Source organism: Pholis gunnellus, assembly GCF_910591455.1.
Source record: "Pholis gunnellus genome assembly, chromosome: 14".
In the NCBI taxonomy this organism is placed as follows: Eukaryota; Metazoa; Chordata; class Actinopteri; order Perciformes; family Pholidae; genus Pholis; species Pholis gunnellus.
In genome coordinates, this window is record NC_136541.1 from 1,172,537 (window position 1) to 1,188,619 (window position 16,083).

The 16,083-nt window shown below is 46.5% G+C and overlaps 1 protein-coding gene across 1 annotated transcript; it reads left to right on the plus strand.

Annotated features, from left to right (window-relative positions):
• Window positions 1-238: 238 nt before the first annotated feature.
• dnaaf11 (dynein axonemal assembly factor 11) lies at window positions 239-15,549 on the plus strand (the record flags this gene model as incomplete). Its single annotated transcript, XM_079172907.1, is given in 14 exon segments — window positions 239-254; window positions 924-1,091; window positions 1,190-1,267; window positions 1,429-1,601; window positions 1,834-2,039; window positions 2,820-2,996; window positions 6,923-7,000; window positions 7,511-7,576; window positions 7,938-8,007; window positions 9,980-10,075; window positions 10,955-10,994; window positions 10,997-11,024; window positions 11,074-11,115; window positions 15,253-15,549. Coding segments are annotated over 14 exon segments (1,425 nt in total). The 3' UTR covers window positions 15,440-15,549.
• Window positions 15,550-16,083: the final 534 nt, after the last annotated feature.

Here is a 16,083-nt window from a genome sequence, read left to right on the forward strand (position 1 = left end):
TCATTATCTTCTTTTGCTCCACTGTATTTGTTTGACATCTATAGATAATTGCATATTTAGCATATTATATATTTTAATGCTAAGCAGCTGATCAGTTGGTAAAACGTGACGCATTACGACTGATCATATGTTCTGTAGTGTAGTTAAAACACACCGAACGCTACTTACAGGTTGTGGGGAAATACAAAAGTTGAGTAAAAGTTGAACTAACCTGTAGTTGTATTATTTACCACAGTCCATGAACGCAGCACCAGGTCGGTTTCTACAGTAACGCTTTTAACAACAGAAGAAGAAGAAGAAGAAGATGGTCTTCAGTGAGTTTATCGTTATTCTGCTTTTATATTGTTAACCACCGTTATGTTTAAATGATGCCTTTAACTTTATATTTCCTAAATAATATGAGTTAGTAGGTCTAGTTAGTGATGACGTAACTACTATTATTACTAATATAAGAAGCTTTTTCTCGTTTTCTTTGTTTTGTTGTTGTTTTGTGTCTTTGTGGAACTGTTGTGTCTCTTTGTAGTCTTGTTGTCTCTCTTTGTAGTCGTGTCTCTGTGGTAGTTTGTGTCTCTTTGAAGTGTATATATATATAAATATATATATTTATATATATATATATATATTTTAATCAAATAAGAGACGTGGCAAATAGTCAAAGTTTCAAACTTCAGTTTACAAAAGCTGAGCGTTGAATCAGATTCATGTTGTAGATGTATGTGATAAAAAGTGAACAATGATTAATGTTGGAGAGATTATGTTGGACTTCAACCAAAATAAGTGACTCATTTGTGTCAAAATAATCAGTAACAACGTCAGTGAATACAACGGTAGTGCTGCTGTAGAAACAGAGCGACCCTCCTCGTGGTTTCATGCGTATTAAATATCTTCTTCTCTCTTATTATGTCACGTTTGCGTCCGTCCAGTCACAGAGGACCTGGTCCGCCGGCGGGCCGAGCACAACGAGTGTGAGATCTTCTCCCTGGAGGAGGTCTCTCTGCACCAGCAGGACATCGAGAGGATGCAGCACCTGGACCGGTGGTGCAGAGAGCTGAGGATCCTCTACCTGCAGAGCAACCTCATTCCGAGGATCGGTGAGGGAACACACGAGCAGCTATGACACAGCTTTAATACACACTGACACATTCCAATCATTCGTTTAACATCTCCTTCATCTCATCGGTTCATCCAGAGAACGTCGGCCGTCTGAAGAAGCTGCAGTATTTGAATCTGGCCTTGAACAACATTGAAGTCATTGAAAACCTCGAAGGTATGTTTTGGCTGGAGGGTTCCAACCAGGGCTGCAACTAACTATTCATTGAGTCGTGTGTGTGCGTGTGTGTGTGTGTGTGTGTGTGTGTGTGCGCGCGTGCGCGTGCGCGTGTGCGTGTGTGGTTGTGTGTGTGTGTGTGTGTTGCGTCCTGTCTTCAGGCTGTGAGAGTCTCCAGAAGCTGGACCTGACGGTGAACTTCGTGGGCCTCCTGAGCAGCGTTGAGTCTCTGCGGCACAACGTCCTCCTCACGGAGCTCTTCCTGGTGGGGAACCCCTGCGCTCAGTTCGAGGGCTACCGGCAGTACGTGGTGGCCGCTCTGCCTCAGCTCAAGGTGAGTTTAACTAAACCGCCCGAGTTTAAACCGGAAGAATCCACAAAGACAAAATGTTTAAGATTCACAAGGTAGAGACAGAACAGGCTGATGGACGTTAGTCTACAGACACAGTTGTTTAAAAGTGTTGAAGATGATGAGGAAGAGGAGAACATTAGGAAGAGGAGAAACGGGATAATTGTTTTTATTACAACCTGGATCACATTATATGGGTCTTTGTCTCCGTCCTCAGTGGCTGGACGGGACGGAGATCAGCCGGTCGGAGAGGATTCGGGCCTCTCGGGGCCTCGAGGAGGCGAGGAGACGAGTGTGGGAGCAGGAGGAGGAGTACCTGAAGAGGAGAGGAGAGGAGAAAGAGGAGGCGCTGAGGGAGAAAGGAGACGAGGAGAGGAAGCCGGGCTCCGACGGCCGCTGGTACACTGACATCAACGCGGCCGCGTGAGTACAAGCGTCGCTAAAGAGAGGCGCTATCCTGTTGCATTCTGGGAAATGTAGGATGTCTTTTTTTTTTTGTGGGGGGCTCTTGACTCGTACTAGAGACTTAAAGTCTCAGGGTGCGTTCCATCCTACAATACTACCATACTATGTATTCAGTATGTCTTAATACATAGCATGCCAAAATACCCACAATCCTTTGCACAGCAGAAGTCACAGACAGCCCACTGACGGCTCGCGCTACAGACCACGATGTTCATAAGAGGGTCAAGGTGTGATGTTGTGACGAAGGCTGTTCTCTTTGAGAGCAGCTGAGAGTAAAAAGACAAAGAAAGCCTTTTATAGAAACACATCTAATATGTTTGAGATGATAACTTGGGAAAGTGAACAAATTTGAGGAACAAAAAAACTATGAAAAACTATTAATAGCAAAGAAAAGTCGGTGGAAACCTCTCACGTTGTCACTACATCCAGTTTGAGTTCAGGTGAAAAGAGAAAGTTCGATAGAAATAAACACAAGAGGACAGAGAGGAGGAGGAAAGAGTCTCGTTGAGGTAAAGTCAGGTCTCTAAAGCTCAGTTTATTCAAAGGTCGTTGTATCATTGAACTAAAAAACTACTTTTCTTAGAGTCCAAAGTGAAAACTTTAGAAAAATAAATAGAAATATTGGTGTAATTTTAGTATTTTTATGTATTAAACTGCCCCATAAGGAGTTGAAATAACCCACACGGACCTGATACAGGTGAGGGTTAAACCATCACTGATGGATCTCCGTCTCTGCAGCCCAGCGTTGGTGGAGAACCAGGAGAACCAGGAGAACCAGGAGAACCAGGAGGTGGAGGAGAACCTGGACGAGGAGCGGCGGGAGAAGGAGTTCTGGCACACGCCGTGTCCGTTCACGCCCGAGTCTCGTCTGGAGGCTCACCGCCACCTGGAGGAGAAGAAGAAGACGAAGGAGAAGTGAGTGCTCGCTGTGTTTAAGGCCTCAGCTTCAACCAACATGATACAAAATCTGTTTCTCGATCGATCAGAGACTTGAGGCGGAGTGTTGTAGTTTCCTCTCTTGGCCACTTGGTGTCGCTACAACACCAGCCGATCAGGCGGCCTCCCACACTGACTCAGGATCAGTTTCACCACAACCCCGGCGCTCATGCTCCAAAACAAACGTGAGGAACAATCTACCCTCATAATAAAAACACATAATAAGATAAAGTGACACGTTTAAAGCTAATCTGACTGACTCAGCACTTCCGTAGATGTTAAATAAAGTGAGTTTTCCTGACTGGATAGCTGTGAACGCTAATGTTTGATTTTAGACTTGAGACATGTTGGATATTGGATATTTGTAAAAACCACAAGACTGTAGATAAGAAGAGAACGTAGTCGTCGTGACGTCTCTCATTGGTTTATGGACTGATGTTTTAGGGCAATTTGGCCGTCGCCATCTTGGTTTTTTTTGCAACCAGTGAACAGGAAGTGATCGTATCTGGACTGAGGAGGAGCGACGTAGAGACGCCGTATACGTCTCTGGTAGAGACCTGTCAATCACTGTGTAGCCCCGCCCCTAAAGCATCCCCTGCTTTATGGTCTGTGTGACTCTAAATGGACCATCATTTACTAAATGAACATCATGCTGTATTGAAGAAGACTTGAAACTAGAGATTGAGACCATAAACTCATGTTTACAATGTTTACTGAGGTAATAAATCAAGAGAGAAGTAGAGTCATTTTCTCATAGACTTCTATACAACCAGAGGAGTCGCCCCCTGGTGGACACTAGAGAGAATGCAGCTTTAACACGTGAAGCGTCGGCTTCACCGGAGGCTGCCGGTGTGACGTTTCTACAGGACCGTCAGCAGGAACAGATGACGGGACGTTCAGTCCGGGTTCATCTGTCGGGTTAATGAGAAGCTTTCAGGCTCAGAACAAACTGTTCTGTGAGAGGAGACGTGAGCAGGTTCAGAGGGTCGGAGGGGATCGAGGTTGGTTTCTACGTCTGTGACGTTGGAGGAGCCCGACGATCCTGAATGAGTGTGTTTCGGTGTGCTGGACGGATCTCTCTGATGGCTGCTGTCTTTTTTGACCTTAACTTTTTTGTTGTTTGCAGTTGTTGTCATTGAAAAAGAAGTTTTTTAATTGGTCTGAGGGTTTTGTGAGCATCGCTCTTGATTTAGTGCCCAGCCTCTGTAGATGAAGCCGGGACCGTAACGCTGATAAAAGACCAGAGAAATAGACCTGACGTGTGACACATCTGTGGAGCAATAAAACCATGAAGCCTCCAGCACTGATCCAGCTCCTCTGAGACTTCAGGGTCGGTTCAGACTTTAGCATCAACCTGCTGCTCCCAGGAAGTTAGCCACACTTCCATGTTCATCACTAACGACATATGACAGAATACATTCATCAACATCTATAAAGGAAGCGTGAGGATTAAGCAGCCGACCAACCAGACAGACCCAGGAGCATGCTGGGTAGTGGAGTAGCCTCAGGTCCTAGCTGGGTTAGCTTAGCATCCATCTGGGCTCTCCTCCCTCTCCTCTCTGGGGCGGTTTGGTGGCGTTTGGTCCGGCAGGTCTGTCTGGTTGGTCCTCACACTTCATTGTGTTCTGTCAGCTGTTATTAGTGATGAACAGGGAAACAATAAACACATAAAGACAGAAATGAAGCGAAATACAAGGCAGCTACCGGCACGAACCGCCGTTGCAAACACTTGTAGAGTAAAATAAATAGTACTTTAGTAAATGTACACGGTGAAAATACTTCATCCAATATCTGTTTCTTCATATTTCTTTCATCCAGCGTCCTTACTTTAAATGGAATTGCAGAAAAAAACCTCACTAAGGAGCAAAATAAACCTCCTTTGTGTTGATAAGAAGTCAGATGTCACAATGTGAAAGCTAAGCGGCGACGGTCCGCTTCCTAATCCACATCACAGCACGTCCAGGCCTGCACGCGGTCCACGCATTAAACCTGTCACAGCGCTGCTGACTCGATGCATGCAGTCGTGCAGTCGCTGGATTATCAGAAAGATGAATTTGTATTCGTGCCCTCGAGGTGGATCCCGTGATACGGGCAGCCGGGAGACGCCTCGTGTTTAACGGCCGCTCGGCTCCTCTGAGAGGACGAGCAGCAGATCCAGCCTGCAGTCTGCAACAGCTGAACCCCAGAAAACAAGAAAGAAAGAAAACGCAGCAGAAGCTTTGAGGTCGAGGAAAGCTGACGGATGATAAATGGGTGCAGTTCATTTATGAGATGTGACGGGTGGAGGTTAACAATGACGGGAGATAACGTGTGGTATGTTGTTGAATGTTTAAACCAGGCGGCAACCTCCAGTTATGTAAAGTGAAGCCGATGCTTCACGTGTTAAAGCTGCATTCTCTCTAGTGTCCACCAGGGGGCGACTCCTCTGGTTGTGTAGAAGTCTATGAGAAAATGACTCTACGGGATCTTACACCTACGGAAAGCATCTGTGAGTAGAAACACAGCGTTCACGTTACAGAAACGTCTGCTTTCATGTTCGGGGATTCTTGCAGCTTTAAGTCACGTTGCATTGCAGCTGAAGCTGAGTCCGGGTGAAACGCGGTGTGAGCTCGGTCCTCATGTTTATCACCACCAAACACCGAACAGAGGCTCTGCAGACGGCTCTCTCTGCACCCCGACGGTCCTTCTCTCCGGTGATCGTAGTCCTGCAGGATTAAAGCTCCTCAAAGCCGTCCGAACAGATCGTCCTCAGCTCTGGACTCAGAAGCAGAGGCTGTCACCACCGACGTCTCCATGACTCAGCTGTTTGATAGACGCCCTGCCCCCCCCCCCCCCCTCTTCTGGGAGGAAACGAGGAAAGAGGAGTTACAGGAGAGGCTTTATGGAGCTGCTGACCTCCAAGAGTCAACGTTGTGCCGTTTGAACCGGGAGGCAGAGTGATGGAGGTGATCCGTGTGGTTTGATATTTCAAAGTGGATACTTGCCCTCTGTCTCACCCCAACACACACACACGCACGCACGCACACACGCACGCACGCACGCACACACACACACACACACACACACACACATACACCTCAATGGCTGACAGGCTTCACATGTATTCCACAAAATGAAACCGGTGTCCATCGTTATTGAGTCCATTAAATCCAACCGGCTGCTAAAAGAGCGCAGATGAGAGAACAGAATTGATGCTATAGAGATATTCCCTCTTTTGATGATGATGATGATGGTGATGATGTTGGTGATGGTGGTGATGATGATGGTGATGGTGATGATGGTGGACAGCGCTGTCTAACGCGTCACTCCAAAATCTGCCACAACGTGTTCAGCAAATACATTTGAATCGTCATTTAACCCTTTAATCGTGTCAGTCGTCTGTAGATCCAAATCACTGATCTGAGTCGCCACAAAGACACTTCAGAATGAGACCAACATGTTGTAATAAACCTTGAATTGTATCCGGGGAAATAAAACATCTTTTGATGAACTAAAAGGTGATTCGGCCTCTATTCATGGTTCCTTTAGGAACGAATAGATTTGTTTGTTTCTTTGCATGAAAAGTGAAATAAGAGAGATGACCTCAGTGGTGTACTGGACCTGTTAAACCAGGAAGTGACCACAGGTCCCTCTGCTCCAACGAGAACACCGACTTAATGTCCTCGGCAGATCGAAGGCTCTTCCAACATGGCCGCCCCTCCGCTGCTCAGCGGCTTCAGTAGAAGGACGGAGGTGAAGCGTTTACCTGCTGTCGTGTGGCTGACGGAGCCGCTGCTGCTGGTGAAGAGAAGACTGTGAATCATGTGTCTGTTAGAGGTATATGTATATATATATATATATATATATATATATATATATACACTCTCACTACAGTCTGCACTCTGTGCTTTGCTGTTTCCCTGCAGGGTGAAGGAGAAGAAGCCGAAGGCCCCGAGGACGCTGATCACTGCTGAAGGACGAGTCCTCAACGTCAACGAGCCCAAGTAAGAACTCAGAGACAGTAACAGTATGTTTACTCTGTGGTATTAGTACTTGTACTGCAGTATGTTTACTCTGTGGTATTAGTACTTGTACTGCAGTATGTTTACTCTGTGGTATTAGTACTTGTACTGCAGTAACAGTAGTACCAGCTGTGATTGACTGAAGGAAACAATCCGCTCGGCTGCAGCAGCAGAAAACATCCAATAACTTCAACGCTTCAGTGTTGTTTTGGTGAAAAACACAAAGCGATGAAGAGAACCGTTTCCTCTCTCCGTCCTTCATACCTGAGACCTCCGTCACCTCCTTCCTGGAGGAACAGCTCAGACAGCCCCCCCCCCCAGTCTCCTCCCTCAGAGGTTGATATCCAGAGCGAGGCCACAGGGTCGAGGCCTTAAAGCACATCTCATGTTGTGATCTGAGGACGTGTATTTGATTCATCTCGTTACATCATCAGGTCTGTGATGCTATCTGTTAGTTTAAAGGCTCGTTGTGTTTGTTCCTCTCTTCTACAGGCTGGACTTCTCTCTCACTGAAGATGAAGACAACAACACCATTGTGTTAAACCTGGAAGTGTACAGGTACGGAAACAATGGATATGATATAACAGCACAACAGGCTTTATGTTAGAGGTCTCTAACCATATCTCTGCTCTTCATCAGGTTTATTTGATGAAGTTGTGGCTCATCCAGCTGTGTTCATGTCAAACAGCTGCTTGCTGTACGTAACGGCTAACAGCTGGTTGTTTCTGTTTAGCTTCATGTCGATGTCGGTTTCTTCTTTATTTGCATTTGATGTAAATGATGGATGATAATAACTCGAGCTGGAAACATCAAACCCGTCGTGTTGGTTGAAGTTCAGGTGTAGAACGTGTGACAGCGGATTCCTGCAGACCTCACTGCTCCACCTCTTTATCTAAATGACCTCCACCTCTCCCCTCAGACACATGGACACCTCCTTGATCGACGTGGACGTCCAGCCGACGTACGCCAGAGTCAAAGTCAAAGGAAAGGTACGCTGTGGAGGTCCTACTGCATCACGTTAGAACCTTTTAGGATGAGACTTCTTACTCCTGATGGAGTTTGTACCTTCAATTCTTGAACGCAAAGACAAAACCGCTTCAAGTCTTCACTTTGCTAATAAGTCATCCGGTGGAGAATGGAGATGGAATAACTTTTAGTTTTATTTGAACGTGTATTTCTTCAGGAAACGTCCCCAGAGAAAAGAATCGCGTTCATCGTGAATGACGCGATGAACGCGATTCACATCCTTCGGTATCGCCGGCGACTATTCACGAATGAACACAGATAGTTCATCGCGTTTGGTGTGAACACACCTTAAGTGTGTTTAAGTGTGTTCACACCAAACGCGATGAACTATTTGTGAACTATTTGTGTTCATTCGCGGTGCATCGCGCTGGACGCTCCGGAGAGGGGGCGTGGCTTATCGGCCTGAAGGTTCAGCGGATGGGTGTGTTTGTCTCTTTGTGAAATGCGTGAATTTGTCTTTATCTTCGTTCCAATGCCGCTCCAACACGATGTGCATCCGTCCACTTATATTTGAATATATATGGAATCATGCTCTAAATGAACTATTAACACACTAAATAATTCAATATGTGGTGAAACAAAAACTGTACTTTTGGCTAAAACTCCTTCGTCTACCTTTTGTAGTGTCACTCTCTGCTTCCTCACATATTCACGTGTCAGCAGTATTAGCAGTGACTGGTGTTTGGGGGGGGGGGGGGGGCAGAGAGAAGTGTGATGGATGACGAGTCAGACTTAGAGCAAATAAACGGCTGCGAGAAGCTGCTGAGTCATCAGACGTGTTTCTGACACGTTCATGGAGGGAGTTTATTACACCTGCTGCCAAGTCATTTGTTTTATTTTTACCCCAAAATGTCAGCTGTCCAGCAGGGCGAGAGGGCCGCTCTGTGTTTCTTTAAGCCTGGTGACTCCAAGAACTGAGCAGCTGAAGATGAACCGGCTTCCTGTCACAAGTGGAACGATTCAGTGTCGGCAGGAGTGGAGTTAGTGTTTGTTTGGTGTCAGGTGTTGGTTTCCCGCTCTGCGTGAGTCTGACTGAGTCTCAGTCCTGCATGTCGTGACCACACAACTCTGTAGGTTCTCCACCAACACTGTGTGTCCGCACAAAGACGGAAACCAGCCCTGAATCACCTTTGTGCTGTTCGTCTCTGTTTACAGTCTCGTCTCACCTTTTACAGCGACAGCATGGAGGGAAAGCGGCCTCGTGTGTCTCGCGTTAAACGTAATCTTGTCCTCATCGTGTCGCCTGCTGCTGGCTCTTGAGAGCTACAGAGGAAACGGCGTACGCGTTGTTCGTGTGCGTGCTCGTCTGTTATACGTCTGACCCCAGTCAGTCCGCACACACACACGTGTGTGGAGAATTTGAATCCCACAAACGGACCTCAGAGACCGTTAAAGCCGGATTAAACCGGTATTCAGCCGCACATTAATCCAACAGGTGTGATCGTTTCTTTTGGAGTCCTGAGTGGCTCCACTTCAGGCTGCTAGCGTAGGATGTTTTATGCCAGCGGCTCAGCCTGACGCAGTCATACATCAACTCAGGCCTTAAAGTTCCTCCTGAATATGAAGTCATTTAGAGGGGGGGGGGGGCTCATCCTCCTCCTCCTCCTCCTCCTCCTCCTCCTCCTCCTCCTCCTCCTCCTCCTGCTGTTAGCCCGGTTTCCCCCAGATTCACTCTCATAATCTAATGGAAGTAGATGATAGAATGAATCTTTTGAATGCACATTACTCGTCCCGCGTGGATCGTTAGGATTCGCTCCGGTGATTGATGGACGCCGTTTCTCAGTCGGAGCTATTCTCGTCTCTCTCTGCACGACTTTTCTGGAAAGTGTTCCTAAAAAAAAAAAGACCTCGCTGATGATTAAAGCCGTCTGACACACTGTGCCGGATCAGCGCATTAATCTCGCTAATTAAAGTTGTGAATAATTTACTCTGCAGATCTTTCAGATGGTCCTGCCGGCCGAAGTGAAGCCCGACAGCTCGACGGCTCAGAGGTCCCAAACCACGGGACACCTGGTCCTCACCATGCCCAGAGTACGTACAACTACAGCTGCACGGCTGTACGGCTGCACACGCTGCACGGCTGCACAGCTGCACAGCTGCACAGTTGCACAGCTGCACAGCTGCACAGCTGCACAGCTGCACAGCTGCTCAGCTGCACACGCTGCACGGCTGCACAGCTGCACAGCTGCACGGCTGCACGGCTGCACGGCTGCACACAACGTTCAGCTAGTGCAGTTTGTTTGAATGCAAACTGAACTTTAAGCCACACTTGCAGCATGAATTTAAAGATGGTGATGTCTGGTGCTCCGGTTGTATATCTTACGAAAAGTTATTTTCCTAAAAAACACAAGCGATCAGCACTACTTCGAAAGGTTAAGATAATAGGAAGTTGTGTTGATCGTGTTGGTCTCTGAGCACCAGAGTCCGTCTAGAAAACCTCTCAAAGCAGCCAGATCACCTTCAGTTCAGGCCCCGAGGTTAAAACACAGCAACCAGCCTGGTTTGAGTCCAGTTTGGGGACATTTGTGGCATCTGTCCCTCAATTCCTGTCCAACAGCATCCTGTAAGGGGACGTAGTGAAGACTTGATGATTTTCTTTGAAGCAAAACGTTAAAGATCTCATTAACGTTACATTTCAGATCAGCTCATGAACTTCAGGCTGTTGCTGGTTTTCTTGTGATTGTTTTGTTCCCTCCAGCGAGAACGGGCCCGTTGGTGCTCTGAGGTTTAATGAAGGAACTATTTATGGCGTCAATAAAGAGACTCCGGTGCTGCTGCTGCAGAGTCAGAGCTGCTGCCGTTAATCCTCCACACGGCCTCCGACACGAGCGAACGGCGAACGGCTCACAGGTCAACGTTTGAGAGCAGAGACTGAAGAACAACGTTTCCTCCTCTGATGTGTCTGTTCAGGCTGAAGGTGAAATCAAAGTGACGAAGACCGTCTCACGTCCGCCCGGAGGAAGTCAAACCCGACGCGGCGGTGGCGGCGGTGGCGGCGGTGGCGGCGGTGGCGGCGGTGGCGGCGGTGGCGGCGGCGGCGGCGGCGGCAGCTCGCCTTGGGACAGTAAACGGTAAAGACAAACCTCATAACGTGTGGACAGGAAGGACAATTAACACGTTGACTTCATCAACCCTCATGCACAGCTTCCTCATCTCAGCCTGTAATGATGTGAGTCAAGGCTCTCGTCTCATATGGTTTCTTTTAGTCCTCATTTTACCGTCTTTATTCTATTATAATACAGCGAGCATTTATACAAAAATATCTATTCTAACAACAAAAACAATGAAGGTAAAGACTTGAACCTAACATAAGATACGTCTTCCCACGAAACAGTCTGAAGTTAAACTGTTTCTGGTGATTATATAAGTTTTATGAGGAGATAAAACAGTAAGTTTGTGATATTATTGAGGCATAAAGAGCGACCGGCAGACAGCCGGGTGTGTGTGTGTCGGTCTCTGGTTTAGCCGAGCCGCTGGTCTTTGTTTGGCCTTGAGTTGAATGTTCTTACATTAAGTCCTCCGGCTCATCGGGTCCCTGTTGTCCTAATTACAGATGCTGTTGTATATTCAACGCTCTGCATGAATATCTGTGCATCGGCCGATGCGCTCTGAACGCTGATGACCTCGACCAGAGCTGATCCTCACGCTCAGCTTCAGGCTCTCGCTGCTGTGATTGATTTTCTTTTGGGGGGGACGAGGCTTCATATCTATTCTTGAATGTGACCCGTATCCCAGTGAGGGAGCTGGGTCCCACTATGGGATGTACGGGGTAATTCTGCTTCAAACAACATTTCAACAAGACAACAACGTAATAGCTGCATTCAGGTCCTGGTCCTCTTGTCTGTGTGGTTAAAGAAAAGCACTAAACCTGATCCGATCGGAGTCGCACAAAGGAGGAAAAGGAGGATAAGCGATAAGAAGGTGACCTCATTGGACCAAACCAGTGTGTCTGAGTGTCGTCCAGACGTTCATGGTTCTCAGATGATGTACCCTAAAAGCTTCATGAACATAATAAACAGCCACAAGAAAACACAAAAGTTTATTGATCACAAATGAATTATCCCTCCACGCAACGCAGACGGGCGAGGTGATTGTTGTTGAAGAAGAGTTCAGTCCCGTTGCTCTTCTTCGCTCCTGCGGGTGCGTTTTAATGGTTGAAGCTGCTCGGTCCTGCAGGACGTCGTTTACTGTGAGATTTAATGACTCAACACGATGGAATATTTACAGCTCAGAGCAGCTTCACCTCTCGGCGACACGACATCAGTCCACAGAGCTCTGCTCCGTGTCCTCGCCTGGAGACGGGCTCTTCACCACGCTATCATCATCATCATCATCGTCATCATTACCATTTCATGAGGCAGGAGCCGCTTCTCGTCCTTCAGACCATCAAACACAGCGAATAGCCACCGGTTCAATCCTCACTAACCTCAAATTAAACACACGGAGACGAACGCTACGCTGCTCTCTGCTCCGCGGCGAGGTGACGGGTGAGTTGTTGCATCGTTTGGACGTGATTAAGAGCGACCTCTGACCTCTGACCCCTGACCCCAGGCTCACCAACATGATGTTCTATATGCAGCTTCTGGATCTGAGGGCCTTGATCGCGGTCTAACATGTATTTACTTGATGACACGAGGCAGGGCAGTGTGTGTGAGCTGGATCATGAAATATAAAACGAAACGTGTCCTGAGAGGATGTCTCATGAGGTCAGAGGTCAGAGGTCAACTGTATATAGTTCCTGCAGAACTTAAAACTGTTATTTTTGTCAATAAATCTGTTTTATTTAGTCCTCCGTCATCCTGTCCTCCCGTCCTCCGTCGTCCTGTCCTCTGTCTTCCCGTCCATCAGACGTTCATCATGAGACCTGCTCTGGGAGAATAAGTAGCCCTGAACGCATCATTTCAACGGGGAACTGAGAGGTTTTAGGAGTTAAGACACAGAGGGGTGAAGCTTCTCAGAGATGGAGCTACATTTGTTTGTTTTTTAGATTCCAGTATTTTGAACTGAGGATATCTCAATGGAGCCACCTTAAGGTCAACAGAGGTCAACTACAGAGATACATAATTCAGAATGTTGGAGAATAAAACGTCTCTGTAGTCACCCAATGATTTAATCTACTTTAAAAGGTCGATGTGTAATTAAAGGGAACATATCAGTGATTTAGTTAGTTTAGTGTGTAATCCAATGATTTCCAGCACAGAGTCAATGAACACATTTCTCCATCAGTTCTGAAGCCAAATACCCGATTCCGTCTCCAATGTGAAGATTCTTCTGCTCTCGGTTATATAACACAGTGATCTGAATATCTTTGGGTTTCGGACTGTTGGTCGGACAAAACAGAACAAAACAAGATTTATTTGACTATTAACTGACATTTTATTAACCAGCTGATAATCGGTGAATCGTACGTTGACATTGAAAGGAATCCAGCAGCTGTTGAGACCTCCTCGTCGTGTCCTGAATGTTCTTTCTTGTCTTTAAGCTGCAGCAGCAGTTAAAACGCTGTTTCACTCAACGTATCCATCACTAAGAATAGACGCTGGCTTCCTCCTCTAGCAGCAGGTGATGTCACTTTCACACTTTTCTCCCGCCGAGCCGGTAATGCTGCTGCAGAGGGACTCTCACCGCGCTGACCGGAGAGCTGCCGGAGGTCCGCGCTCGTCCTCCGGCAGCTTTATTCCCCTCTCAATAAACAAAGTGTCAGGAAGCTCCGAGTAATGAAGCGGCTCCTCCCCGCTGCCGCTCTGCAGGAGAGGACTTTATAATTGCCTTCGCTCTTTCCTGGAAAATCAGCACATTTCATTAATATCGTCTCACCTCTGGAGACTGAAAGCTGACGCTCAGTTACACTCCGGGCCGGTTTAAAGATGTTGTGATTCTCCATCGTATGATGTCGTTAGATACTCGGGAGAGTCCGTCAGGTAAACATGGAATAGCGTCCACATATTCCTTTAAATAGCTTCAGGTGCTGCTTCGTGCTCTGTAATTACTGTGGTTTGGTTTATTTCTTTAATTAGACACTGTGTACGCTTCGTCTCCTTCATGCTCACGGATCTCTTCATCACTAAAACCTCTTTGCACACCTTAAAACCAGCATGTAGTTTCACTAGAAGTGTGTTTTCACCATTGATGTATGAGGAGTTCTGGTTACAGCCACGTGTTCCTGCTCGGAAGTTGATGCACCTAAAGAAACAGCTGAGTCACAGACGGCTCTTTCAAAATGTAATCCTACGTGGTGAAGGTTTTTTTTTTTGGGGCCCTGTGATATCGACGATGAATCTCGATGACTGTCGTGAACGCCACGTCTTAGGTTTTTAACGGAAATGTATGGAAGCCCATTACCGCCAGCAAAATAAAATAAAAAAATCCACCCAAAAAATAAATAATATATATATCCACCCAGAATTTTTTTTTTTTTTTTTTTGTAGCCGGAAAAAAGTATAAAAAAAAAAAAAAAAAAAGATTATGATGGTTGTTTTTTTTTGCTAGCAAAAGAGATTAGAAGTGTGCATGCGCTTCAGTGACGATCTCCTCACAGGTCCCTTCATCCCCTCGCCAGTCTTTCCATGAAAACGACATGCAATTGTCGGGGTCGTTTGATTTGTGTTTTTTTATACCGAGGCCACGGAAATACTTGCTTCTGATTGGCTGGCAGGTAAACATGGAGATGAAACGCCGGTCAGACGTTTTAATCTCTGCTCGACATCAACGCTCTGGTTTCCTGGTGGAGTTTACTCGTAAACAGATTCAGCATCAACGTTGGAAATTATGGAAGAAGTTCAAGTAAAAAAGTAGGAATACCACAGTGTAGAAATACTCTTTTACAAAAGCCCTGCAAGTCCTGCAAGCTTTCTTAAAAGTATAAAAGTATTAGCATTTAAATATACGTAAAGTAAAAGTACCCATTACTGTATATGGGGAACGGCCCATTTTCCGAATCATTCAATCAATGGATTCAAACTTTCATTTGTACCTTTAATACAGAATGATGACTGACGAGACGGAAAATAAGACGGAAAAGACAAAATTATATTTTAGTTTGAAGATATAAGAACTGCTGCATGAGGATAAGTTTCACTGATACACAGTCTCTGTACAGACGACTTCCATCCAGACGCGTGCCGAGTCATTTTGCTTCCTTAAGTCTTGAAAGAAGAAGACGAAGCCGTCGTCGTCTCTAACTTTAGTCTTCCCTGATGTCTGAACAGAAGACCTGGGAGGCTGGAGGTGGACCCCGGCAAGCACGCGGCCGTAGACTTCGCCAACATCGTGCGACGCCAGAGCGCCGAAGAAGGACCGCTGGAGGCGTCCAGGACGGCTCCGCCCACCGCCGCCGGTCACTGCAGCTTCTCTGACGGGTTCGTGGACGACCCCGACGTCCCCCCGCTGGTATAAGACTCGTCTGTTCTCTCAGCCTTTTGTTTGTGAGGTTCTTCAAACCCGTAGCCTTTCAAGTTCAGTGGTAAGTAGGCTGCCTTCACCACAGCAACCGAGTTCAGCAATGTTCAAACTCCCGAGAGGAGAAAGAGTTCTAGAGACGCTACCAAACCTCCAAACCACGGACGATGTTTCCCAGCGTTTAGCTTCCACTGATTTCCCATCTTAGAAAATGTATTTACTGATAACCAGCTCCGGAAAATATTGCAACCTCCATTCAAAGAAACTGTAAATATCAATGTTGCCTCCTGGGATCTTGTTTATGTGTTTATCTCACGTGTATAGTGAGTTATTGTTGTGGAACAATATCCTTAATAAATTAAAGATGGACTGGAGACCATCTTGCCAGTTTTCTTTTTCAACACGACAATAAATCAAATCTTCATGGAGAAAATCAAACTTTTCTTTCTTTCTTTGTGCAGATGTTTTTGTTTTTGCTGCAGAAAGCTGTAAAATCCCATTCCTGTGTTTTGGAAGCCGTTGTACTTTCGTCCCGTTGAGTTTTCTCTCGCTCCTCTCGAGCATCTTCCTCAAAAGCTCAGACGCTGGTATCCTGCCAGGCTTTTGATGGGAGAGGCCCAGAGGTTCTGAAGCTCCGCTGA